We start from the raw sequence: 26,090 nt of genomic DNA, 5'->3' as shown, positions 1-26,090 counted from the left end.
TTCCCCTCCAGAATGCTCCTGGGGGCTGGGGATGGCTTTGATGGCCCAGACAGGTCTCAGATGCTCTGTGAGGGACAGACATTGATGGCGTAGATGCCTTCCTGTTTATTAGAGGTGCACTTCAGGGCAGGCCCAAGGAACAAGTTTATACCAAAGACAAGGGGGAGAAGCTCCTGGGCTTCACTCCCTCTACAGAGGCCTCATGCTGTCACACTGCTCAGAGACCCCAGGGCTAGAGGTGGTTTGCTAGGGAAAAGTGAGATTATTTTCTGAAAAACATCAACTCTTTGGTTTATGGCCTGCAATTGCCATGTTGCTTTTTGGAAAAAATGTACAAGGCATGAGACCCTTGCAAATAGCCAACGCCTCTGGAATGGGGCTCCCTGGCTTAGTCTGTTAGGGAGCCTTCTCATACCTAGGGGCCCCTGTGATGCTGCAATTCACCTCCAGCCAGCCTGGAAGCACACAGGGAGCTGACGCTGTGTCCCTGGGGTCAGGGCCAATGGAGGTGCTGTTTCTCATAGCAACCTCCTGCCCTGCCAACAGGAAGTTAGAGCCTTTGAACCACCAACCAAAGGCCCTGATGTCAGAGTGTGTGTGTGTGTGTGTGTGTCTGTGTGTGTGTGTATGCAGCAGGTGGGTAGGGCAGAAGAGGAACAGAATCATATTACCCATTCCCCTTGGGACTGGCAGTCCCCATTTTTAGGGGTGAGAGGAGGGCAGCTGGGGTTAGGAGGATCACTTTGGGTCTGGAGAGACCATGAAGGCAGTCCTATCTGAGGACCTGACCTATGATAGAAGTGTCATTAGTAACATCTATACTAACCTCTAGATATAACAGGAGCACAACTCATGGATAAACTTGAATGGATGTGTTTAGAACAAGTGAATAGCAGTAAATCCTGTGCAATCCCCAAATAGAAGCAAGTTTTCATAAGCCCTTCTCAACCTTCCACGCCTAAAGGGTTATAATCTTCTTCCTCAACATGCTCACAGTGCCCTCTGGTGTTTGACAGTAAAACATCAGGCTTATGAATGCAGGGTTTGAGCACATCCAACAATTCAGTAGACATCAAACTGCCTCTGCATGTGGGGTCCTGAGCCAGACACCATGAGGGGGAGAAAGGTTAATAAGGCAGAAAGGTTCCTTCCCATAAGGGGCTTCCAATCTAGAGGGAGAGACAATTATGGGACCAGATGGAGAATGACACAGGCTATAATAGGGGTATAAGCAGAGCTCAGGGAGAGTGCCCAGGGATGAAGAAGTGGCCCTTATGCTGGATCCATCAGGCTGAGGATAGAGGTTATGGCTCTCCAGACTGCAAAGCTCATGCTCAGGGCCCAGTATTTCAGGGTAGCCATAGCAGAGTGCCATGGAAGGGCTTAGATGTCCATCTCAGCGGGGGCCATCCTAAGTAAAGAGCTGGCAGATGTTTTATGGCAATTAACAGAAGGGATAAGGATGGATATGCCAAGCAAAGCAAGTGGATATAGGAAACCATGCAGAGAGAAGGCTTTTGCTGCAGTCCTGTGAGGCACAGGGGTCTGAGCTCAACACTGGCAGTGGGATGGAGAGGAAGGCAAACATTTGAAAAATAGTCAAATTGACAAGAAAGAGGGTGGTTGAGCAGAAAAGGAAACATAAGGAGATGCTGAGGTTTCTGGCCCTAGTTCATGGTTCCCACAAAGGTAAAGAATTAGAGGAAGCGGAGCAGGTGCTTTGGGGAATTTTTATTTGATGTCTATTCCTACCCTCCCCAAGTGAACTATTTGTTCTAGGTCCTAGGTTATAAAATGGTAATTAATTCTAATAGACACATCATTTGTGAAAACAGGTATTTAAAATATACAACATGAGCCTGGGGCATCTTGTAGTGCCAAAAAGTAAAGAAGTGCTCAAAACCAAACCAAACCAAACCAAAATGAAACACACAATAATGGCAGTATGTGAAAAGGACATAGGAGTCCCAATGGCCAAAGCTAGAACAATCTGAGCAACAAAATAAAGTAGTATTGGATTATAACCCAAAGTATGATATACATATCCATGAGTCCATACTGATATAAATGGTTGAATAAATAAATACGTGGGAGAGGATAAGTAGATCTCCCATGCTGAAGAATTCCAAATAATATATGTAGATAATCTGTCCGTAAAGAGGGAGGGGGCATAAATCCCCACTCATTAACTGTGGGCTGCACAGAGTGGCTTCTTTCCAAAATTTACAGTATATAAAGGGGGAAAAGGAGTAACTTTTCTCTTTCTGGAAAAACTTGGCAAACACTAACTTGGCCAGATGACCAAGATCAACATCAACAGTGATAAGTCATGTTGATTGTATGTAACTTCAATTTGATGTGATGAAAATGGCACTTTACCTGTGTGGTCTTCCTCCCTCAAACCCATAACTCCAGTCTAATCATAAGAAAAACATCAAGGGCTTCCCTGGTGGCTCAGTGGTTAAGAATCCGCCTGCCAATGCAGGGGACACGCGTTCGAGCCCTGGTCCGGGAAGATCCCACATGCCGCAGAGCAACTAAGCCCGTGCACTACAACTACGGAGCCTGTGCTGTAGAGCCCGCGAGCCACAACTACTGAGCCCGCGTGCCTAGAGCCCGTGCTCCACAACAAGAGAAGCCACCACAATGAGAAGCCCGCGCACTGCAATGAAGAGTAGCCCCCACTCACCGCAACTAGAGAAAGCCTGCGTGCAGCAATGAAGACCCAAAGCAGCCAAAAATAAAATAAATGAATTTATTTTTTAAAAAAGGGAATAAACAACGTACAGGAGGACTTCCCTGGTGGCACAGTGGTTAAGAATCAGCCTCCCGATGCAGGGGACATGGGTTCGAGCCCTGGTCCGGGAAGATCCCACATGCCGCAGAGCAACTAAGCCCGTGCACCACAACTACGGAGCCTGTGCTCTAGAGCCCATGAGCCACAACTACTGAGCCCGTGCGCCACAACTACTGAAGCCCACGTGCCTAGAGCCCGTGCTCCACAACAAGAGAAGCCACCGCAATGAGAAGCCCACACACTGCAATGAAGAGTAGCCCCCACTCGCCGCAACTAGAGAAAGCCCACGTGCAGCAATGAAGACCCAACGCAGCAAAAATAAATTAATTTTTTAAAAAAACAATAAACAATGTACAGGAGAGGAAAAATAGTCATAGTGTACCACTTGACTCAACACTGAAGGTTAATTAAACAAAAATTGCGATGCAATTATAAAAGATGGAGGGAATGAACATGGGAAGGTTTTAAAGGTGCTAGATCTTTATGTAATATAATAGGAAGTCAAAAATGTCTAAGATTAATATATCAAGAAATGGCTAAAAAATGTGGAGAGTAGTTGCCTTTAGGGAATAGGGGTAGGGAAGGATGAGTCAAGAGAGTATTTTTCATTATAATCCTTTTAGTATTTCTTGATTTCTTTTTAAAGTATTATTTTGACCCCCACCGCCTCCTTGTGATTCCAAATGAATCTGGTCAAATCCAAATCACTGTGCACATTCAGATGTAAGTCTCCAGGGGTCAGCAACATTTAAACCAAGTTCGCAGTGAGACCCTGCGAACTTGGTACCTGGCAATGGTCTTGAGTTTCCCCCACTAATCCAAATCCCACAAAATCATTAAAAACAAACAAATGTTCTATTCAATTTATCCCAAGACCTTCTGCCAGGTTTCTGTCCTAGCTGTCTTGCCTAATGTGCTGGCATGGCCCCCTTACCTGAGCTAGAAATGCCCGAGCCACCAGACAGGAGGGTTTGAGTGGAGGTGTGTTAGGGTTTAGGAAGGTATGCTAAAGACCAGGCTGCCTGGAGTGAGTGGAGCCCCTTCTGTCCCACGTGAGCACGGCAGTCCCTGGCCTTTGAGTCCAGGGCCCCAAGCCTTGCAATAGTGGCCTATTCTCAGTCCAGTGTGTTCTCCTTTGCGGCTCACCTTCCTGATGAGATCCTGTGTGTTTATTTGCACAACGATGAAATCTCTGTCCCTGCAAAGTCGATTTACCTGCAAAATACTTCCCTCCAAAGCAACATGTCTAAGTCGAAAGTTCTACATTTAATTCACTGAATTTTATAGAGTAGAAAGGTGCGTTTTCCTATTCCTTCACTCTACCCTCCAGATTCCTTAGTATGCTAGATAAATTCCACAGTGAATGCATAAGGAGACAGCAATGGAAAGAAAACTTTTATTTGTATAACAAACGTGGGTGAAGTCAGAAGAGGTATATGAGAACAAGATCAAGGTGGAAGAATCTTGGGGGAAAAAGAAGAGTAGAAAAGGCCCTCTGGGAATCAGGCAGAAAGAGCAGAGGTGCTCTTAAAGCCACAAACGCGTCCTGTGGTTGGCATCAGGACTCTGCTCTGAACTCATGTTCCCCTGGGACTTCTCTTTCTTTGGTTCAGAGTCTCACTGCTAGCCCCCTTTCCTTGTCTCACAGTGCCAAAGTGCTCCCTCCCCCAAACCTGATGGAGGAACACAGCTTTGTACTCAAATGTGCTTGGCAGCGACTACTCAGAAACTGTTACTTGGACTTTTTGCAGCTCTCAGTGATTTTGACACCCTTGGATCACCAGGAGTGGGCCCTCATCCTGCAACCAGAGGACTCCGGTTTTTCTAATGAGGAAGAGCCTGGCCAGTCAGTCCAAGAAGGGCCCGGATTCTGTTCCAGGCTGCTGTCTCTGCAGAAATGCCCCCTGGTGGAAGGTGCTGCTGCAACAGGGGATGTCACCTGAGTTTTCAGGTGTGCAGTCTGTGGTGAAAGAAAGGTGGGAGAGGCAAACTCGACCCTCTGTCTCTCTCCCAGGCGCAGGTCCTTATGCCCCTCCCTAGCCGCTTTCCTCCCCAAACTAAAGTACCAACTAAAAGTCCCCATCTGATAGCACACCCTCCTCCTTTCCCAGGCACCGTAAGTCCCCCGGACCCCCAACCCCCACCCCGGTTCTGAGACCACACCACCCCTCCAGTCCCACCTGTGGCTTCAGCAGCAGGCGCACACTCCTCACACTCCCATTTCTTACAGTTGGATCTGAGAGAGGAGCAGTCCCTATGGGTTCCGTGGGATCCACATGTAGCACACAGAATGAGGCGCCACCTCCTATAGGAAGAGCCAAGGGAGGGTTGTGGGACAAATGTAACACTCACTACCACTCTTGGAATGTTCGCTGCAGGCCAGGCCTTTGCTGAGGGCTCCTTAGGTATCTTTTACTACACGTTTTACCCGTGACGGAGATGTGGCTGAGTGCTGATCCCAAGACCTGCGGTCAGGCACAGCCACTCGCAAGGTGGATCGTGGAAGGAACTGGCCCTGAGTGTCTCTCCATGGGGCACAAGGAGAGGAGACCCTGCAGAGAGACCTGTTCACTTGTACATGAGTGAGTCCTGAGCTGATCAAGGATGGGACTCAGCAGCTATGTTCACCCTGAGGTCTGTAGACAAAAGTAAATTTCTTGCACTTGATAACTGTGCAAGGTCTAAGATGGCCCTGCTGAGAGATCTGTCTGGCCAGGAGGCTTTTCCTACCCTTCATCCTCAAAGCTGTCTCTGCCTTGTTCATACACACAGATGGGGGCATCACAATGCTGATAGCGCTGATACAACTCCGAGAAAGCCCCTGGCTCGAGTTCCCAGGCAGCGTCTCTGCAGTGGGAGAAGAAACAGTGAGTAAAGGACATATAATCGGGTGGTAAAACCTTTGTCCACCTGGGAGGAACTAGGAAGAACTCAAGCTAACACAGCAAAAGAGTTCAACAGATTGCCTGAATACTTTCAGCAAGGCGGGGCTAGTGGCCTGGCAGTGGGAGAGGGTTGAAGCAGATAAGTGGAACACAGGTGTTCCTTAGCTCCACACTGGAATTCAAGAACCCAAAGAATTCTGACCCCCAAAGCACCTTTTTCAGAAACATGCCCACCACCCCTGCTTCACCACCCCCCCATTTCTTTTTATAATTGAAAAGCTCTCCCGCCACCCTTCCCTCTTCACTGTACATCAGTGCTTCTGCTGATTCCTCATGCTCTGAACTATCCTCACACTCACCTTCTCTCTAGAAACCTAGGCAACCCACTTCCTGGCTCAATTCCTGCTATAAAGTTTCTACTACCTGTCTGGAATATGAATTCCCATTCTTAGCATTTCTTGAGGAAATTCTTCTCGATTGTTGCAATGTGGACATTTGAAGAAATGCTTTGCTGATGTGTGGGCATATTTCTGTAAGATAAACATGGAAGATAGTGTTTGTAAAAACACTATCTTTTATCACATTCTTCCCACCCCGCACCCTCGTCTCACAAAGAGGATGTTGCTAGGAGAGCTTGACTAAGGGTTACAGGACAAGGAATTTGGATGGGCTGGGGAGAGGGCTGCAAATACAGGCATCAGACCAGGGACCAAAAGCTCAAGAGGTGCCCAGGAGTGCCTCAGCTGTCATCTCCAGTCATGGGGCCTGGCAGTACTCGACCCAGTAGGGGTCAGGTACCAAGAATACACATTTCCCTTTCCTTCAATCCCAGGAAGCATGGCTGATTTTGAGGCTACTTGACTCATTCTAGGATAAGCTCATTCGCTCCAGCCATCCTGAGGATTTTGTTCAGTCTAAATCTGATGATAAAGTCCTACAGGTCAAGGATATCCAGAGACCAGGCTAACTTTCCTCTGGAACCAGTCCTGTATACAGGCCTGCAGCACAGAGCACAAAAGCTGAGATTGCCTGAGCATTCCCAGGGTGCTAGAACTGGGCCATTGTGGAGGGTCCCCAGTCCAGAGAAAGCCCCACCTGTATGCACTTGCGGTGGTAGATAGTCTGGCTACAGCACGGACTCTGGATGTTTTCAACACTTGCTTGGGATAAGTCTTCACAGCACAAGACACAGCTTTCCTCCCCCACATTCTCCCATCGGATGTCCTGTGTTGGGCGATGTTTCTCACAAAATGATCTGTGGGAGAGTAAATAGACTTGGTCTCTGGTTTGTCACTGATGCCGTTTTCCAGCTGCCCGGCCTAGGAAGGGCAATCAACCACCCAGGCCAGTGTCCACTGAACCTCCACGCTCATGGGGGAGGAGGAGGAGCAGGGCGAAGAACAGCCACATTCCTTCTCATAGCTGCTTTCCCACTGAGCAAAGCTCCTGGGACTATCTCCACAGACTCCTGTTCCTGAAAGCTCCACTTAGTTCTGAGCAGCTAAGAACCCCAGCTGTTTGTAATTTAAGGAGGGGATAGGAAGCAAGAAGCAACCCCTGTGAAATTGCCAAGTCAAGATACTGTTTCTCATTATTGAATGGAGGGACAGATTCTCTGGTGAATCGAAACAGGCCCGTGAGAACTGGACTCTGATTTCATTAGATGCTAAATAACAAATAGCAAAAGGGCAGCCCAACTTTCCTCCTTCATCACTCACTTGTACTCTCCAAAAAATTGTGAAAGGCAACCCCTTTCCTGGCCACAAGGAAGATGGAAGTTTCTGACGCATTGATCCTTCTGGCAGTTGATGGCAGCTCCCTTTTTCTTGCACACAAAGCAGATCTGCAAATGAGACCCCAGGCAGTGCTCAGGCCCCAAAACAGACAGACATTCTGTGGCACATCATTCTACGGAATGGAAATTTTTTGAAGCAACAGCCATTCTTCTTCCTCAGTGGACCTAGAAGCACTAGGGTATGCCGAAGCTGAGCTCCAAGCAGCACTGAATTCTTTTTGGCTTTCTCAGGATGTTGCTCCCTCTCCTCACTTAGGATACTATACCCTAGAGAAGCATGGAACTTAAGAGAAGGACCAGTGGGAAATTCAAGAGTCCTCTGACTTTTAAACTAGCAACTAGGGAAAATAGAAACAGGGATGATGAGAGGAGTATGAGAAGAGGCCTATCCCAAGGCCCCCATTTCAGGGGATTCTAACCTTCCTAGAGGCCCGGGCTGCCTCCTTTTTGATGTCCTCAGGCAGGAATCCATGGAAACCTCTATTGGACTGGCCCCTCTGAGGCAGCTTGCTAGATAGGATCTAGAAGGTCAGCAGAACCAGGCTGTCAACACTGATGATCAGTGAAACAGTGCAGTGGGTGATGATAGGGTAAGAGAGCTAAGAAACAGAGCTTGGTGGAATATATATGCATTTACAGGGTAATTTATTTACTTAACAAGGCCTTACATAGCATAAGTGTTGGGTGCTCTAAGTGCTTTTCAAATATTAACTCATTTAATCCTTGTAACAACCTTAAGAGGTAGGTACTGTCATCATCCCCATTTTATAGGAGAAATAACGTGACAGTATCAAGAGCCCAGAACCTGGGCTCTTACCCACCTTTGTGCTACTCTGCCTTTCATTCACTGAGCACTGCTTTTGTTGTGCTGAGCACTTTGGAGAAACATTCCCTCTATAGTGACTCATTGTCTGCTCACCACAACCCTGTGATACAGATGCCATTGTGATCCTCATCTTAGAGGCCACTGAGGTGCAGCGCAGCAAGTGACCCGGCTGGGGTCACCCAGAAAGGAGGCAGCAGAGTCGCCTTCACATGTGAGCCCACAGAACCCACACTCTCACTCTCCCACTGTACTGCCCCTCAGTACAGAATAAATACTCTTCTCAGAGTGTATTCTCCACAGAAAGGGAAACAGGGCTTTCAAATCTCCTGACTGTAGTCATTCTGCCTTATAGGGGAAGGGGAGGAATTGAACTTTTCTTTAAAAACATACTTTAAAGGACCTTTTGTTTCTGAAAAGCCCCCAAAGCAGAGTCTAGAATGGGAAATCAAGGGAAAAGAAGCTAAACTGTTAGGTACCCGTGAACAATGAACGTGTACATACTTTGGAAGAATGTCATACCTGAGCCCCACCCCAAGAAGCTTCCAAAAATATTAAGGAGGGTGCTGGACCTACTGCAGCAGTTACATGTTATATGTAATGGGGGCTGAGGTTATTTTATTTTAACATTATAGAAAAAGTGAGCCTACAATGTTGGATGACTTGAGGACGCTTGAATTATATCCCAATTAGGCTTAAAACATATCTATGTTAACAGTCTCTCAAGGCTTTAGGACTATATGAGTGATTTCCATTTATACTTTTAAGTGTTATTAATATTTCCTACAATGAATATGTATAATTTCTACAAACAGAAAAATCAGTAGTGAAAGATTAAAAATAATCTAAATGTCCTTTAACAAGAGTTTAATACTTTTTGGCACATCTGTACCATGGAATACCAATTAGCTATTAAAAAAATGTTCTATATGGAAAGAGCTCCATAAATATGAGGTAAAAAAAAGTAAAATACAAAACACTGTGTATAGGATGTCTATTTTATGTTGAAAATGTATATGCTTATAAATGCATTGAAGTTAAACAAGACCCGACACCAAAACAAGACAGAACTTACAGGAGTGAAAAAGCACAGACCAATTTTTCTCATGAGCATAGATACAAAAATGAAACAAAATATTGAATCCAGCACCATATAAAAAGGATTATACATCATGACCAAGCAGAATTTGTACCAGAAATGCATGATTAGTTTAACATTATTCAATCAATGTAACAAACCACATTCACAAAATAAAGAAGAAAAATCATGATCATCTCAACAGATGCAGAAAAAGCATCTGACAAATTCAGCACACATTCATAACACCCTCAGCAAACCAGAAATAAAAGGGAACTTCTCCAATCTGATGAAAAGCATCTAAGAAAAACCTACAGCTGACATCATATTTAATGGTGAAAAATTGGATGCTGTCCTCTAACGTTAGGAACAAGATAGGATATTCACTCATACAACTTCTTTTCAACACTAGATTGAAGTTCCCAGCTATTACAATAAGGCAAGAAGAAGAATTAAAAGACATAAAGATTGGAAAGAAAGAACTGCCTTTATTCACACGTGATTGTGTACACAGGAAATCCTAAGGCATTTACAAAAAAATTTAAAAATAAAAACTACTGAACTAATAAGTGAACTTAACAATACTGCCAAGACAAAATCAATGTACAAAAATAAACTGCATTCCTATACACCAGCAACAAACTTGAAATGAAATTTTAAAATACCATTTATACTAGCATAGAAGTCACAAAATATTTAGGAATACATTTGACAAAATATGTGCGAGACTTCTTCACTAAAAAAAAAAATTGCTGAGATAAATTTTAAAAGACACAAATTAATGGGGAAATATATCATGTCCATGGACTGGAAGATTCAATATTGTTTGTCAATTCTTCCCAAATTGATCCATAAATTCAATGCAATTCCTATCACTATCCCAACAGGCTTTTTTTTTAAAGAAAAATTGACAAACTAAATATAAAATGTATATGGAAAAGGAAAGCACCCAATAGCCAAAGCAATCTTGGAAAAGACTGCAGAACAAGACTTAATTTCAAGATGCTGTAAAGTCACAATAATCAAAACAGTGTGGTATTGGTAAGGATCAACACACAGATCAATGACATAAAATAAATCATCCAGATCCACAGATACATGGTCAACTGATTTTGACAAAAGCACTGAGGTAATGCAATGGGTGGGCAAAGATTTCTTGGGACACACAAACAAGCACGAACCACAGAAGGAAAAATAGATAAACTGGACTTCATCAAAATTAAAAACTTTTGTTCTTCGAAAGACATCATTAAGAAAATAAAAAGGCAGGGGGAAGGGGCAGCAGGCACCATGTTGGGCCATGAAGGTGGCAAGAAGAAGTCCTTGAAGCAGCCCAAGAAGCAAGCCAAGGAGATGGGCAAGGAAGATAAGGCACTCAAGCAGAAAAAGGAGGAGGAGCAGAAGAAACTCGAGGAGCTAAAAGGGAAGGCTGCGGGGAAAGGCCCCCTGGCCACAGGTGGAATTAAGAAATCTGGCAAAAAGTAAGCTGTTCCTGGAATTCCTTGGTGGTCCAGTGGTTAAGACTTGGTGCTTTCACTGCCATGGGCCCGGGTTCGATCCCTGGTCAGGGAACTAAGATCCCACAAGCTGCACAGCGTGGCCAAAAAATAAATAAAATAAAATTTTAAAAAAGTAAGCTGTTCCTTGTGCCTGAGGCAATGATGATTCCATTCCTGTTTAAACATCTGGATTCCCTGCCATAACATCTGTCGCCACCTATAGCTATAGCTTGGAACCTTTTGTACATTTAAGAATAAATTTTTGTAAAAAAAAGAAAATCATACAGTGGCTCATCTTGTCTTTAGTTTTTCTCAGCCATTTTCTACCTTAGCTATGAGATCCGCATAAACCCAGTGCAGAATCCTGCCAAAGTGTGTTCCTAAGTCCTTGTTCTATCCTGGATTCTGCATCACCTGGAATGAAACCAACTCATTTGAAAAATAAAAAGAAAATTAAAAGGCAAATCACAGACTGGGAGAAAATAGTGACAACACACATCTCTGAAAAAGGATTTGTAGCCAGAATATACAAAGAACTCTTACAACTCAATAAGACAAAACATCACAACTTTTTTTTTTTTTTTGGCCTCACCGTGCAGCATGTGCGATCTTAGTTCCCCTACCAGGGATCGAACCTATGCCCCCGGCAATGGAAGTGTGGAGTCTTGACCACTGGACCGCCAGGGAAATCCCAAAACAACTCAACTTTTAAAATGGACAAAATATTTGTACATACACTTCACAAAGGGAAATATGTGAATGGCCAATAAGCACACAAAAAGAAGCTCAACATTTTAGGTCATCAGAAAAATGCAAATTAAAACCGCAATGAGATACCAAAACACACTCAGTAGAATGGCTAAAATTAAAAAGACTAACAACATCAAGTCGGGACAAGAATATTGTACAAACAGAAATCTCATAAATTGCTAGTGGGATTGTAAACTGGTACAACCACTTTGGAAAGTGATTTGGCAACTTCACACAAAGTTAAACATATAGTTAGTAATTTCACCCCTAGACATTTGCCCAAGAGAAGTGAAAACATGTTTTCACACAAAAAATTGTACGTGAATATGCATAGCAGCTTTATTCACAATAGCCCCAAATGAAAACAATTCAAATGTCCATCAGCAGGTGGATAAATAAGCAAATTATAATATATTCATACAACAGAATACAACTACACAATAAAAAGGCACAAGCTACCGACGCATGCAACATGGATCAATCTTCAAAACACTGTGTTGAGTGAAAGAAGCCAGACACAAAAGAGTACAAATTGTATGGTTTCATTTATATGAAGTATAAGAATAGGCAAAAGTAACCTATGGATCAGAACAGTGATCACCTCTGAGGGAACTGACTGGAAGAGGGTAGGAGGGGATTTCTGGCATGATGGAAATAATTATTTTGATTGGGGTAGTGTTTACATGGGGACATACTTTATATCCCCATGATATATGAGTTTATCAAAACGCATCAAACTGTATTCTTAAATGGGTGCATTCTATAGCATACAAACTATACTTAATTTAAAAAGAATATCAGGAAAAAATAGCTGGAAGAACTGTTGGTAGCATTTGCTGCTGGGGAGAGGGAGAAGGATTGGGAATACTACTAGGGGAAGAGACTTTCTATTGTACATACTTTATACTGTTAGGATTTTACATCAGGTACACACATTACTTTTTAAAAATTAGATTTTTTAAAAAAAAAGTCATTAAGAAAAACAAGCAAACAGGGCAATGGATCTGAGGCTGGATGCAAAAACAGAGCACAGACTGTACAGGAAAGCCATAGGACATTCAAAGCAAAGGGGGCCTTATACTCACAAGACAGAAATAATGCACACTGAGATTGTGTTTCTGAAGAAATTCCCCTAATTTTTCGGGATCCCCAGGTTCTTGAAGGCATAGCCGGCAAACTGGAAGAAAAGATGTTAGGAATTCATTTTGGGAGCATAACGATCTCTCTAAGTACAAGGAGGAGGACAGTACTGGGAAGAGGGTCATTTTGACAAGGAGGAGGTTGGGATGAAGTGTTATTTGATATCAGTTAGGCTTTCATATAATTTTAGCCACATCTGACGGAGTTGGCTGCAACTGCTCACTTCATATACTTTTATCTCAAGTGGCTTTAATTAACTTGTTCCTTGAACTTTGGACGTGACATTTAAAAATTACAGACTCTGAGTTCTTCAGGATCTTAGAGATTCTGGGAAGGAATTGACAGTGAGAAGAGCAAGTTTGCTGCCCTACACAGGTGGCCTTTGCTGAGGTCGGGAGGCAGCAGCCAAACAGAATCTCCAGTCTTTCTTACCAGGCCCTGAAGAAGGCTTCCTCTGGGTTACCCTCCTTGTCTTGGCAGATTTTCTATACAAGAGATGGAAAAAGTACAAGGTAGTCTTTGAGGATCCTGTTGGCATCTCTTGTAACATTTCCCTCAAAATGCTATCCATGGGTCTGATGAAGGACCAAAACAGCTAAAGACTAAGACATCTGTTTTCTTCTTCCCTTTCATATTTTTTGAAAGCACAAAACATGCCCATGGAATTATGTGAATTATGTGAGATCATAGCCATCTTTCTGTTCTAGTGCCTCTATTGCCTGTGTTGACTGAATGAATGCAAGAACAAACCCCCTTTTATTCTTTTACTGTTTCTACTGTCACCTACCCTGAATCTCAGGTGGTACCATGTTCACAAGGCATAATAAAATGATACTAAAATTGATTAAGAATTTCCTATTGCTAGGCAATATTCTTGGCTCTATATGTATTAGCTCAGTGAATCTACAGAATGTTCTAAAAAGTGGGTGCTATTATTATGTATTTTCCAGATGAGGAAACTGAGGCCTAAAGAAATGAAATAACCTGTCCCAGGTCACCTAGTTAGCAAGTGTTAGAGCCAGGATATGACTCTAGGCAGTAGGGCTCCACAGCCAGGACTTTGCCAGTAGGGACATCCCTGGGAGGATAGGTTACTGGGCAGCTTCCCAGGGACCACTGGTGTATGTGTCAACACTAACCAACCCTAGCCTCCAAGACCAAGCAAAGGGGACAAAAAATGAAGCATATACTACAGGCCATTGGACAATTTCTCCCAAACTCTCTTAAGTTGCCTACTCTACCTCAATCTTTGATGTTCCTTCTTCTTTCCTATTATAGTCTTCATTCGCTGCTGTCTCTCTCTCCTGTCTTGAATTCTTCTATACTATAATGAGGACAATACCGGCTCTTCCAGCTATAAATATAAACAAGTCAGCAATTAATTCTACATTTGGTTATCAAGTTCCACAGGGCCAAAGCAACAGTGCACTTCACCTCCCCATCCATGTGACAGGATAAAAGGGACATGCCCAGTATCAATGTCAGTAATAGCCAATAATTATTAAATCATGCCCAGAACTGTTCTGGGCATTTTACATTTAACTCGAAAACCCCCTTGGCAATAGGTACCATTTTATCCCTATTTTCAAGATGAGACTGAGGCACAAGATGAGACTGTCACACAGAGGCACTTGCTCAAGATCACAGTTACCGATACACCACAGCGGTATGAGAACTTGGAACTATTGCTTGAACTGGCTAACTGGTTCTTTGCTTTCTTTGTGCCTACTAAATGTATGAGGTAGCACTCAGGAAAAATGCCTCCTTTTGTCCCCAAGTTTAAGTTCCTTAATTCCACCCAGGAAAAGCTAGATTAGGTAACTCTTTCCTAGGAAAAGGAGCCTGTGAGATTCTGGCTGCCAAAAGCGAGACCTCCCTCTAGTGAGAGCCAAGATATAACCCTGACAAATCACCCCTTGGCTCCTATTGCTTCTTTTCACCAGGCTCAGATGATCACTGAGGTCTGGCCTGTTCTCAACCTTCCTCTAGATGTGAACCAAGGTTAAAAGGCCCAGAAGTGGAAAAGACACCCTGCCACTCCTCCCCCGACCAATGTCAGCTGGCTATAAATTCACAGTTTTCATTGGTTAAGGGGGAAATCCCTGAATGGGAATGGGGACAAAAGAAATAAAAAGCACTCCTCTCAAGGAAGGACTGTGTCAAGTCAGGGGAGAGGAGAAGGATAGCATTTCTTAGGAGAATTGAGTGAATTAGGTCAGTCCAGGGACACACACTCCAGTACCCATGTCCTCAGACCACAGCTGCAGAGCATGAACATCTTTAACGACTGTCAACTGTTCTGCATGAACGTAACTACTCAGGCAACTAGCTGTTCAGCACGCTAAGGCTCCATCTCCTCTTCTAACCCATGAGTTGCACTTGCATTGGTAATGACATTTGATGGCTTCTTACTCAACAAAAGCACTAGGACAGGCTGGAAGAGGAGAGAGAAGGGCGTGCACTAGGGGATCCACTTTAGCTGGCTACAGAACAGTTACGAGTCATTGGGGAAATCCAGATCTAGCAACAGAAATAAAACCTTGAAACGTCAGTTCTTTGCATCGCTGGACCAAGACGTTCCTTGAGTGGGATTCTGCGCACAGTGGTAGTTACAGGAAGACGCAAGGATCTTCAAAGCATGTGAGGAGGACGTTGCAAATGCTGGCTTCCACAAGCTGCTCAGTCTGAGATTTCCTAACCGATCGGATGCTCCCTTGAAACGGTTACCGAGTTGTTTCACTGGATAAGTGCTGGGTAAAACTTGAGAAAATTAAAAATAAATGTATTCGGCCCCGCCACCGCAAGAATAAACAATGATTTGGAAAATACGAGTCGGTGTGGCCACAACCATCCCCCGGAGGTAACAGCCAAAGAAGGGGCTCAAGGAGCATCCCGCAGATGCCAGACCAGGCTCATGTCGCGCCTGCCGGGCTGCTGGTGCGAGGCCGGGCTGGAGGTCGCCTCAGCCGCTCACTCCTCACGGTAGCGCACTGGCGGCCGCTCCCGGTCGGGGCCGCCAGCCCGGCTATCGCCGAGGGCGCCGCTGTCCCGGAGCTTTATTCGTTGCCGCAAGCTGTGGTAGCTACCTCACGGGCCGCCGCCCCGCGCGGTGACTGCGCCGGCGAAGGGGGTGAGCACGCAAACGGCGGCCGGGTCACGCGGACTGCAACCCAGGAACACTGCAGCCGCGGGGAGCACGGCGACGCTGACGGTTGCGCAGAGCGGGACCGCTAACGGTAGCGCGCTAACGGCCGCGCGCCTGCCCCGCCCCTTCTCGCGCCACCCGCGCTCCAGCCCTGCCCAGTCTTCTCGCCCTGCACTCCCGCGCGAGTTCGCCGGCGTCTGGAGTCGAAACTGCAGAAGACGAGGCCAGAGGCGGGGCGGCGATCGTCGCGCAGAGGTGACGTAGTGCCGCCGGCGCGGGCGGGTGACGCGACGGGGCCCGTTGTCTGTGTGTGGGGCTAGGGGCCCCGGGGCGGCGGGGGCTCCCGGCGGGGGGCGGCGGGGGGTCGGGAGGGCCTGGACATGGCGCTGAGGGGCCGCCCCGCGGGAAGATGAATAAGGGCTGGCTGGAGCTGGAGAGCGACCCTGGTGAGGAGGGGACCGGGCAGGCCCGGAGCTGGGGAGGCCGGGTGGGTCCGAGACGCGCCTTTCTGACCACTACCCGCTCCTCTTGTCGCCCCACCCAGGCCTCTTCACCCTCCTGGTGGAAGATTTCGGTAAGAGCCTCTCCTACGCGCCGGAACCAGGCTGTGGGGGCCCACTCATGGGCCATCGCTCCACAGCCAGAGGCTACCCTTCCCGACTTCTTTCCTTACCTGATCGCAGGTGTCAAAGGGGTGCAGGTGGAGGAGATCTATGACCTTCAGAGCAAATGCCAGGGGTGAGTGGCTTGGCACGCGGCGTGGCTTCGGCCGCCCCTTACACCCCGAGGGCTAGGGAGGGACCCGGGAGAGAGTGCTCCTCAAGGGAGGTAGTATCAGGGCTCCAAATTGTAAAATCTCGTATAAGGAAGCATCCCTCCTCTTTGGGTGCCTTCCTGATGAAGCTGGTGCTGTGCTTTTGTTTTTCCCAGTTTTCCCTCAGCACTTCCCTTTACGTGGTAGCCTCTTCCCCCCAATACAAATTCTAACCATCTCTTGGATTAAATTCATCTGCTTTTTGTGGCCTCCCAGCCAGAAACCCACTTCTCTTGACTCAGGTCACACTGTGCCTTTTGTGCAGCTGTAACTTATTAATGACTGCTTTACTGTGCCCATGTGCCAGTGGTTTTAATCCCCACACAGGGGTCTCATATTGATTGGTTGGTTTGTGGCATCTGACAAGGACTCTCCTGGGTGACCAAGGTCAGGGTCTTGTCTTGGTGGTCCTACAGAATAGAGGTGTGGAGGAACTGCTACAGTGACTAAACGGAGAAGTCTGCTTCTTTCCCTCCAGGAAAGAAGGGACTGATATGGGTGTTCATTAACTTCCCTGATTGCACTGGGGCCCAGGCCCTGGGCTTCACAAGTGAGAATTAGTGTTTAAATTCCTCATCACATTTATTGTTCTCGCCTTACTTTCTGTTCCTACCCGGTCCTGAGCCATCGTTGCAGCTTTTCTTATCCCAGAACCATAGACTTCATAAGGATACTGGGCGACTCCTGGAACATCACAGCCAGAGGCTGATGCTTGACTCTGCCTGCAGTGGGCTTCTGGGGTGCGAGGGCTCAGGGCCGCTTTGGGCAGCGTTGGGAAGAAGCCAAGGGAGAGGTGGGATCACAGGAAGGGCACCTGAGTGGTAACACAGTGCAAAGGAATAGGGGAGAGGAAAGGGAATGCAGCTTGCCTTCCCCCACTTGACTGGTCTAGCTCTGTCCCTTACTTTCCCCAGCCCCGTGTATGGATTCATCTTCCTGTTCAAATGGATCGAAGAGCGCCGATCCCGTCGCAAGGTCTCTACCTTGGTGGATGATACATCTGTGATTGATGATGATATTGTGAATAACATGTTCTTTGCCCACCAGGTCTGCTGGGCTCTGTGTTCTTTCTGGAGGGTGGGATGCTGCCGTTTTCTTCGCTTGGCAAGTGGAAGTGGGGGAAGGCAGAAGGAACTGAGCTCTTATTCACTAAAAAAGGGAGTCTCTTTAGAGGAGGGTGATGTCTGAGTCCATTCTCCATGTCCCCAGACTTCTGATGGGTACTTAGTTGAATGAACAAACGTTGGGTAAAGATGAGGGGAGCTGATGAGGATTGTCCAGACATGACTGTCTCTCTCTGGGTCCCCATTCCTGATGAGTATGGGCTTGGGGTGAGGGATGCTGTGGATGGGTGACTGTTCTTTGTTTCACAGCTGATCCCCAACTCTTGTGCCACTCATGCCCTGCTGAGCGTGCTCCTCAACTGCAGCAATGTGGACCTGGGGCCCACCCTGAGTCGCATGAAGGACTTCACCAAAGGCTTCAGCCCTGAGGTAGGCCACAGTGCCTTGATCCTGACTCAGCTGACTAGGCAGATGTGACCACCAGATCTGCCACTGATAATGCCACCACACGGCATTTGGCACTATGAGGCTTTTTCAAATGATATTTACATTATATTTGACCTGTAAATTAATTGTGTAAGTCAACTTTTTTTTTAAGGCCCAATTGTCAGAAAAGGAGACAGACCTGGGGAAGAGAGGAACATTCCTTAAGTGACACCTTATTAGGACTTTATCAGGCAATGTTGTTGTCCAGTGTCCACTGATTACCATGCAAGGCCAGTACAGCCCATCTTTTGGGGGCTCCAGAGCTCTTTCCTGCCCCCACTAGGCCTTCAGGAGAGGCCACCTGTGCTTCAAGTTCCTGGAATGCCCCCAGGCCTGTTCTCCTGAGCTGTTTCCCACCCGAGGCCCACCTGAAAAGTTGCTCTGATGTGGCCTTATTTTCTTCCCTCTAGAGCAAAGGATATGCGATTGGCAATGCTCCAGAGTTGGCCAAGGCACATAATAGCCATGCCAGGTGTGTGGGAGCTGTGGGAACTGATGGGGGTGGGGGCAAGGAAGGGGGTTGTACCATTCTGGGCACTGACTGTGTCCTTCCCCAGGCCTGAGCCACGCCATCTCCCCGAGAAGCAGAATGGCCTTAGTGCCGTGCGGACCATGGAGGCATTCCACTTTGTCAGCTATGTGCCTATCACAGGCCGGCTTTTTGAGCTGGATGGGCTGAAGGTTTACCCCATTGACCATGGTAGGCACTCTGAGCTGGGGGCCCATTGGATTTCTCTGCTTACCTCCTAAGGAGGTGGGGCTCAGGGTCCTCAAGCGCTTGGGACCCAGTGGTGGGGCGTGGTGGGGCGGGGGTGTCTTGAAGACATGTGGTTCTGGCAGGATGGCACCCTGTACTGCATTGCCCAACTAGCCCCTGATTCTCTGGGTCACCTGCTCTCCATCATCCTTCCAACTCCTGGCCTGCCCGAGCTCAGGGCTTCCTACCTACTGACTCCTTGTCTTGGTTTCCCCAGGGCCTTGGGGGGAGGATGAGGAGTGGACAGACAAGGCCCGGAGGGTCATCATGGAGCGTATCGGCCTCGCCACTGCAGGGTAAGGGCCCTGTGCCTGCCCTAGCTTCTGGAGCTGTGCCCCCATTGGGAGGGACACAGAAGAGGGAACCAAGGCAGAGAGAGTCCAGATGGCTTGTGCAAGGCCACGTGATGAATCTGGCAAGATCAGGATTAGATCTTGTGCTCCCAACTCCTTGCCCTATTTCCCACTCAGGCTGCGTGTGGCCTGCTTCAGGATAGCCTGGGGAGGGGCAGGCCTTGGTGGAGCCCTGGGTGGCCCACGTGTGCTGGCTCACTTCCTGACAGGCCCCTCACGCAGCTTGTTGGAAGGCACCAACTCAGGTGCCTGGTGTGCATGGCCAGCTGCTGCCCGCCTGTTGGGGTGGGGCCTGTACCTGTGGCTGCAGGTGTGACTTCAGGGAGCCCTGCCAGGAGATCTGCCTCAACCTGATGGCGGGGCCAGGGTGAGAGCTGCTCTCACGGCCACGGCTGTGACTGCAGGGAGCCCTACCATGACATCCGCTTCAACCTGATGGCGGTGGTGCCCGACCGCAGGATCAAGTATGAGGCCAGGCTGCACGTGCTGAAGGTGAACCGTCAGACAGTACTGGAGGCCCTGCAGCAGGTGGGTACCCCTCCTGCCCAGGCCCTGCCCAGCCCAGCCCAGCCACCCACTCCTCCCCTCCACTGGGGCGTCTGTGTCTGATTGCCACATTACTCTCTATTGTGGATCTGGGCTTCAATTAACCACTCCTTTCCTTTGCTCCCTTTGTGGGAAAGGTGATGGGACTTGGCGTGGGAGGGGGAGAATAGCCTCTGAAAGGAGGTTTGGCTGTTTTATTTCCCTTTAAGTGAGTGAGTAGAGCCAAGGCCCTTAGCTGTCCAAGGTAGAAGCTAGGGTCTGCCTTCACTCCTCTGCACCTTGGATTTTGATTTCAGCTGATTAGGGTAACGCAGCCAGAGCTGATTCAGACCCACAAGTCTCAAGAGTCACAGTTGCCTGAAGAGACCAAACCAGTCTGCAGCAAGTCCCCTCTGGCCCTGGAAACAAGCAGGGCCCCAGCGGCCTCTGAGGGCACCCACACAGGTATTGGAGCCTCTCATGGGCCTCAGAGCCACCCCAAGCAGAGCAAGTCTTTTTCTATGGAGGCACTTGGGCAGTGGTTCAGAGGCTCCTGCAGGAGGTCTGAAGCCTGGTGCCTACAGCCCTCTCCCCTCGGAACATGGAGGAAGAGCAGTCCCTCCCTAAACAAAGGCACCTGGAAAGGGCTGCCATTACCACAGTCCCCCAAGACTTCTCCTTAATGTATATTCCCTTTCTAGCCTCTAGAAGTTTTTTTCTTTCTGCCTCCTTTTTTTCATCTCATCCTTTTCCTGCCTCACTGTGGCCCCATGACTTAGAGCTTGCTGACTCTCCACCTATCAGCTGTCTCTGCTGTTCTTCTCTGAGAAGGGAAGGGGAGCAGTGCTGCGCCCCAGGACTGGGGAGACAGTGGGCTGAGGACAGCTTTTCTTGAGGGTCTGGCTGAAAGTCCTGCCCATGCCCCTCGCCCTCTCAGATGGTGCGGAGGAGGTGGCTGGTTCGTGCCCACAAGCCCCGACCCACAGCCCTCCCAGCAAACCCAAGCTGGTGGTGAAGCCTCCAGGGAGCAGCATCAATGGGGTTCCCCCAAACCCCACTCCTATCGTCCAGCGGCTGCCAGCCTTTCTGGACAATCACAACTATGCCAAGTCCCCCATGCAGGTAAGCTGGGAGGATTCCCTCCAGGATTCTTTTGAGAGGTTGCAACAGGCACTTTCCTCAGGTGATTCATTGGTGTTCGCCTTCTGTCGGGGCCTAGGTATCCAGGTTCCTCTGTCTGATACTCAGAAGCCCCTATGATGGCAGGGGTTTAGGGAAGCAGAGAGAGCTCCTCTGACTTTAAACTCTGTCTCATGGCTGTGGGGCTAAATGTTTAGGGCATGGGGTTGGATTCAGCTCTATGGGTTGGGTTCTACTGGCAAAAGAAATGCAGGTGTTTCAGGGCACTCTGTTTCTCTTAGAAGCCCTATGTAGGCAGGTAGTGTGGGTGGGCTCTGGAGCACCTGGAGGGATTCAGTGGACTGAACCTGGAGAGCCATGTTGGCTTCCTGGCTGTGGCTGCTGTCTCCAGCCTGGCTCACGGCCGCCCTGGGTCTCTGCCCCAGGAGGAGGAAGACCTGGCAGCAGGTGTGGGCCGCAGCCGAGTTCCAGTCCGCCCACCCCAGCAGTACTCAGACGATGAGGACGACTACGAGGATGACGAGGAGGATGACGTGCAGAACACCAACTCCGCCATCAGGTCAGCCCCAGCTCTGTAAGGCTGGAGGCTGAGTGCTGCAGATCCTATCTTGAATCTTCCAGCCCAGAAAATGCCGTTCAGCAGATAATGCTGAATGCCTGCTGAGTGCAGGGCCCTGGGGAGGCTGACGTGAAGGGGCCGATTCCAGGTCCCAAGAAGTTTTTGGAGGGCTTGGGCGAGGGCCGTGCACATTTAACCAGACATCAAGGCCTTTTGTCTAGGCCTTGAGAGATGGGGTGGGGGATATCTTTGCTAGAAGAACCGGCATTGGCAAAAGGCCAGAAGTGAGACAGCTGGAATAGAGGAGGTGTCCTTTGAGGACACCTGGCTGCAGCTGTCGTAGCTCAGCGTGCCAGGCTTGGCATGGCCAGGTCAGGCTGCTGGAGCTTCAGGGTCAGTCCCTGGAGGCAAAGATGTGTTCAGGTCATTCTGGGCGTTGCTGAACGTGGTCACCTGGCCCATTCCCTTGGCTTACCTTTCCTTGGGCCCCACAGGTATAAGCGAAAGGGGCCGGGGAAACCGGGGCCATTGAGTGGCTCTGGGGATGGGCAGCTGTCGGTGCTGCAGCCCAACACCATCAACGTCTTGGCCGAGAAGCTCAAAGAGTCCCAGAAAGACCTCTCAATTCCTCTGTCCATCAAGACGAGCAGCGGGGCCGGGAGTCCGGCTGTGGCAGTGCCCACGCACTCACAGCCCTCGCCCACCCCCAGCAATGAGAGCACTGACACAGCCTCTGAGATCGGCAGCGCTTTCAATTCGCCACTACGCTCGCCTATCCGTTCCGCCAACCCCACGCGGCCCTCTAGCCCCGTCACCTCCCACATCTCCAAGGTGCTTTTTGGAGAGGATGACAGCCTGCTGCGTGTTGACTGCATACGCTACAATCGTGCTGTACGCGACCTGGGTCCTGTCATCAGTACGGGCCTGCTGCACCTGGCTGAGGACGGTGTGCTGAGTCCCCTGGCACTGACAGGTGGGCCTTGGGCTGGCTCACTGGCCTCCCAGTGGCATACTGAGGAGGGAGGTGGCCAAGTGACCACCACGTGTCCTGCACTCTGATGGGTCTTCTCGTGCCTTCTCTTCCCAGAGAGTGGGAAGGGTTCCTCACCTTCTATCAGACCGAGCCAAGGCAGCCAGGGGTCTGGTAGCCCAGAGGAGAAAGAGGTGGTGGAGGCTGTGGACAGCAGAGAGAAGCCTGGGCTGGTCAGGCCTAGTGAGCCCTTGAGTGGGGAGAAGTACTCACCCAAGGTGAGCCCCTCTGCAGCTTTCTCTTCTAATACTGACAAGGGAAGGGCCTAGGGCACTGCTGCCCAGGTGCTGGGTTCCTAGTTGGAATTTTGGTGTGAAGGGTGGTGGCTGAAGCCAGGTGCCAGGAAGCCTGTCTGGGTCGGGTGGCGGCAGGGGCCTCAATAGGCTCCAGGGACTCTGGCTGCTCGTCCTTGCCTCTAGCTGCCTGCTGGTAGTGGGGCTTTGGTGCTGGCCAGCCCCCCCCACCACGGGTGCAATTGCTGGGTTTTGGCAGGAGCTGCTGGCACTGCTGAAGTGTGTGGAGGCTGAGATTGCAAACTATGAGGCCTGCCTCAAGGAAGAGGTGGAGAAGAGGAAGAAGTTCAAGGTGGGCCCTCTCTCCAGCTGCCTGGTCCTCTGCCCGCCTGTCTTCCCAGAGGTGCGACCTGCTGGGGTCAGCTGGTGGCTGCTCTGGGGAGATGCTGCAGCGTCCTCATGTCCTCACTCTTCTCTCCCACAGATCGACGACCAGAGAAGAACCCACAACTACGATGAGTTCATCTGCACCTTCATCTCCATGCTGGCTCAGGAAGGTGAGGGGTCTCGCTGCTGCACCTTACCTGGCATGCCCTGCTCAGAGCCCTGGCCCTCAGGCCCCCTCCTTCAGGCCTCTGCCGGGGCTTGAGCAGACTGTAGTCTCAGGGAGGGCCGAGAGAGCCTCAGCTTCTGACCGGAGGCTGTGGCCAGTTGAGTGCGTGGCTGCCGGGCATCCAGCCACCCACTCAAGGGCCTGCGCCTCTCCACAGGCATGCTGGCCAACCTGGTGGAGCAGAACATCTCGGTGCGGCGGCGCCAGGGGGTCAGCATTGGCCGACTCCACAAGCAGCGGAAGCCTGACCGGCGGAAACGCTCACGCCCCTACAAGGCCAAGCGCCAGTGAGGACTGCTGGCCCTGACCCTGCCGCTCACTCTTGCCACACAGCCCTCACCAGGGCCCTCCCCTGGCCCACTCCCCCTCTTCCCAGTATTACCGAATAGTTCCAGTCAGAGAGCCCAGACCCTGGGAATAGGAGCCAGGCCAGGATTCTCTGCACGGTGCCCTAGTGCCTGCCAGGGCAGGGCTGCCCCGTCATGCTCTGGAAGCAGGAGCTGGGGCACAGGGAGGTGCTGCAGCTTCCTCCACAGCCGGCTGTGGAGCGGCAGGACCTGGCCTTTCTGCCTGGGCAGCAGAATATATATTTTACCTACAGAGACGTCTATTTTTCTGGGCTCTAACCCATCTTGCCACCACTGTGTTGACATAGTCAGCTTCCTGACTCTGAGTTCTCTCCTAACAGCTGTCATCCTGGAGGGCCAGGGTCACTCCTGCAGGGTCACAGCTGGGGGCCCTGCTGCTCTGGCCCCAGTTGTCCCTGTTGCGAGGAAGCCAGGTCTGCTCTTCATTCCTCCTGGGAGAGCTCCAAACTCAGGGACCTGGCTGCTGGGCTAGACTGGGAGTGGGGTGTTCCAGCGGGGGTGGGGTGAGCAGCCTGCTTGGGTCCCATGGCCTGAGCAGAGAGAAGTGTTTGAGCTGTTTGGTGGCCTGGCTTTGGCCAGGCTTGGTAAGACTGCTCTCTGTGGCAAGGCCCTAGGCTCTTTGTCTTCAGTGTTGTGGCCCTGGCAAGGGGCCTGCCTTGGGCTCCTGGGCTCAGAGGAGCCTCTGCCCACCCCTCAGTATTACCACGTCTCCCTCTTAGAGACAGCAGAGACAGGGCTGCTTGCAGGAAGCTGGCACCACTCAGTTCTCCCTGCCATGCCAGCTTTCTCAGCTTCTGCAAGGCACTCAGGGTGGGGGACAATAGGACCAAGACAACCAGTTGGAGCCCCATGTTCCCAGAGGGCCTGATGCCAAGGGCTAATGGGCCCAGCACTGCCTCTGGAGCTCAGGCCCCAAACATAGCCCCATGGCCTCTGCCAGGTGGCTTTGAAGGTGATCCAGGCGGGCCCCTTATGTGTACATAGTGACCAGTGTGGGGGGCAGCTGGCAGGCATGGCAGCTGCCTCTCTGCGCTAAGCATAGCCCGACCCCTCTGGCCCCTGTAAATATTGGACTAATGAATGAATAAAACTCTCCTAAAAAATGAGCCCTCCTGTGCTTGCTGGCCTGAGGTTTGTAGGCCAGGGCTGTGGTGGGAGTGAGGACCTAACCAGACCTGGGCCCAGGGCCCTGTGTGTGACCAAAGAGGTAAGGGGAGTGCATTCTCGGGCATTCAGCCTTCTGGGGCAGAGGTTCTTGGGACCCTAGGCCTGGGACTTAGGGTCTGAACTGAGGAGGGGCTTTGGGTGGGCTGTGGAACCAGAGGAGTTGTGTGCAAGGTGTACTGTGGGAGGAGAGGGCCATGGCTTTCACCAGATCTGACAGCTTTGCAACCTGGAGAGGTGTTGGGACTCAGTGGAGGTGGCGCCTCTGTCTCTAGTCCTGCCTGGTGCGCAGTCCCTGGAGGGGCCCTGGGACCTTGCAAGGCTCACCTCTCTTCCCTTATTGCAGGTCAAAACTGCCAACTGTGCCACTCTTCCCCCTGCTAACCACATTTTCTCTTGAGGCCACTGTAGCCTCTCACCCCCACCATTTCCCTGGCAGTGGGTTCTACAGAGGGGGCCTGGTGTAAGCAGCTAAGGCTCACCTGGACTGCTTAGGAAATGCAACTTTAATGGCCCCAGCCCTTCTGTCTGGGTCTAGTAGTCCAGGGCACAGATGAGGGCCACACCACGCTTTACCCAGTGTCGCTGGGGCTGGTCGGTGGGGATCTCCACAGCAATGACGTAGTTTGTGGAGTGGCCTGTGGTTGATAGTGTTCCTAGAGCAGGCAAGAAGGGGGAAGGTTAAGTTGTCTGCTTCAACTAGGGCAGGAACAGGGTATAAAGAAAGGCAGTGGACTTGGCAGACTGAGCTTGGGACAAGGAAGGGGACCTGACCCAAGAGGAAGCCCGTCTGGGGAGTGTGGCCAAGGCTCAGGCCTGCCCTCAGTTACTGCACTGACGATTGAGGATGGGAATGGGAGAGTTGATGCCCCTGCTCATTCCCTGTGGACCCAGCCCAGGCCCACCCCACCTCTCCAGGCCTCGGTTACCCCCTCTGAACCTCCATGGGCAGGCTGGGGCTCCCAGGACCCAAGGTGGGTCTGCTAAGGGAGGCAAGAGGATGGTGAGCTCAGGGGCCACTCCCCACAGACTGGGCCCAGCCCCTGGGCATCACCTTGCCTACTACTGGCCC

General features: G+C 49.8%; 3 protein-coding genes and 1 pseudogene across 9 annotated transcripts in view; 2 read left to right on the top strand and 2 right to left on the bottom strand.

Moving 5' to 3' along the window:
* Positions 1–4,179: 4,179 nt before the first annotated feature.
* On the bottom strand, positions 4,180–16,111 carry PHF7 (PHD finger protein 7). The gene is given in 12 exon segments (XM_082414544.1): positions 4,180–4,695; positions 4,697–4,757; positions 4,978–5,102; positions 5,528–5,644; positions 6,106–6,212; positions 6,778–6,937; positions 7,401–7,525; positions 7,897–7,998; positions 12,713–12,804; positions 13,200–13,252; positions 14,009–14,121; positions 15,307–16,111. Coding segments are annotated over 11 exon segments (1,107 nt in total). The 5' UTR covers positions 14,053–14,121; positions 15,307–16,111; the 3' UTR covers positions 4,180–4,574.
* Positions 8,006–12,584, top strand: LOC309638479 (translation machinery-associated protein 7 pseudogene; annotated as a pseudogene). Its single transcript has one exon. The product of its transcript is annotated as a translation machinery-associated protein 7 pseudogene (transcript).
* Positions 16,112–16,214: 103 nt separating the features above from the next.
* BAP1 (BRCA1 associated deubiquitinase 1) lies at positions 16,215–24,960 on the top strand. Of its 6 annotated transcripts, none has more exons than XM_082414461.1 (17): positions 16,215–16,358; positions 16,457–16,486; positions 16,596–16,650; positions 17,641–17,701; positions 18,100–18,219; positions 18,687–18,748; positions 18,834–18,976; positions 19,251–19,329; positions 19,791–19,914; positions 20,229–20,376; positions 20,849–21,033; positions 21,477–21,625; positions 22,105–22,583; positions 22,698–22,858; positions 23,133–23,276; positions 23,358–23,430; positions 23,644–24,960. In XM_082414461.1, the coding sequence occupies exons 1-17, from the start codon at positions 16,322–16,324 to the stop codon at positions 23,775–23,777; spliced, it is 2,184 nt and encodes a 727-aa protein (XP_082270587.1). In that variant the 5' UTR covers positions 16,215–16,321; the 3' UTR covers positions 23,778–24,960. The 6 variants fall into 6 exon arrangements, with proteins under 6 accessions (XP_082270587.1, XP_082270584.1, XP_082270588.1 ...); XM_082414458.1 differs by having other exon boundaries at positions 16,216–16,358; positions 17,641–17,773; XM_082414459.1 differs by having other exon boundaries at positions 16,217–16,358; positions 17,641–17,773; positions 21,477–21,610.
* A 546-nt stretch (positions 24,961–25,506) lies between these two features.
* DNAH1 (dynein axonemal heavy chain 1) overlaps positions 25,507–26,090 on the bottom strand; it is a 91,002-nt gene continuing 90,418 nt past the window's right edge. Inside the window, exon 78 of the mRNA XM_082414565.1 lies at positions 25,507–25,674. Within this exon, the coding sequence (XP_082270691.1) occupies positions 25,553–25,674 (122 nt within the window). The 3' untranslated portion in view covers positions 25,507–25,552. The remainder of the gene's footprint in view (positions 25,675–26,090) is intronic.

Source organism: Balaenoptera physalus, assembly GCF_965194825.1.
Source record: "Balaenoptera physalus genome assembly, chromosome: 11".
Lineage (NCBI taxonomy): Eukaryota > Metazoa > Chordata > Mammalia > Artiodactyla > Balaenopteridae > Balaenoptera > Balaenoptera physalus.
Note: the sequence above shows the minus strand (reverse complement) of the source record. Positions and strands in the feature narration are given on the sequence as shown.

What these genes read in the sequence shown, in the direction of transcription:
- BAP1 (XM_082414458.1), top strand. Translation starts at nt 16,322, where the DNA reads ATGAATAAGGGCTGGCTGGAGCTGGAGAGCGACCCTG. An exon ending in ATCGGCCTCGCCACTGCAGG is followed by an intron (nt 19,330 to 19,790) that starts GTAAGGGCCCTG and finishes CTGTGACTGCAG; the next exon opens with GGAGCCCTACCATGACATCC. An exon ending in GGGAGAAGTACTCACCCAAG is followed by an intron (nt 22,859 to 23,132) that starts GTGAGCCCCTCT and finishes GGGTTTTGGCAG; the next exon opens with GAGCTGCTGGCACTGCTGAA.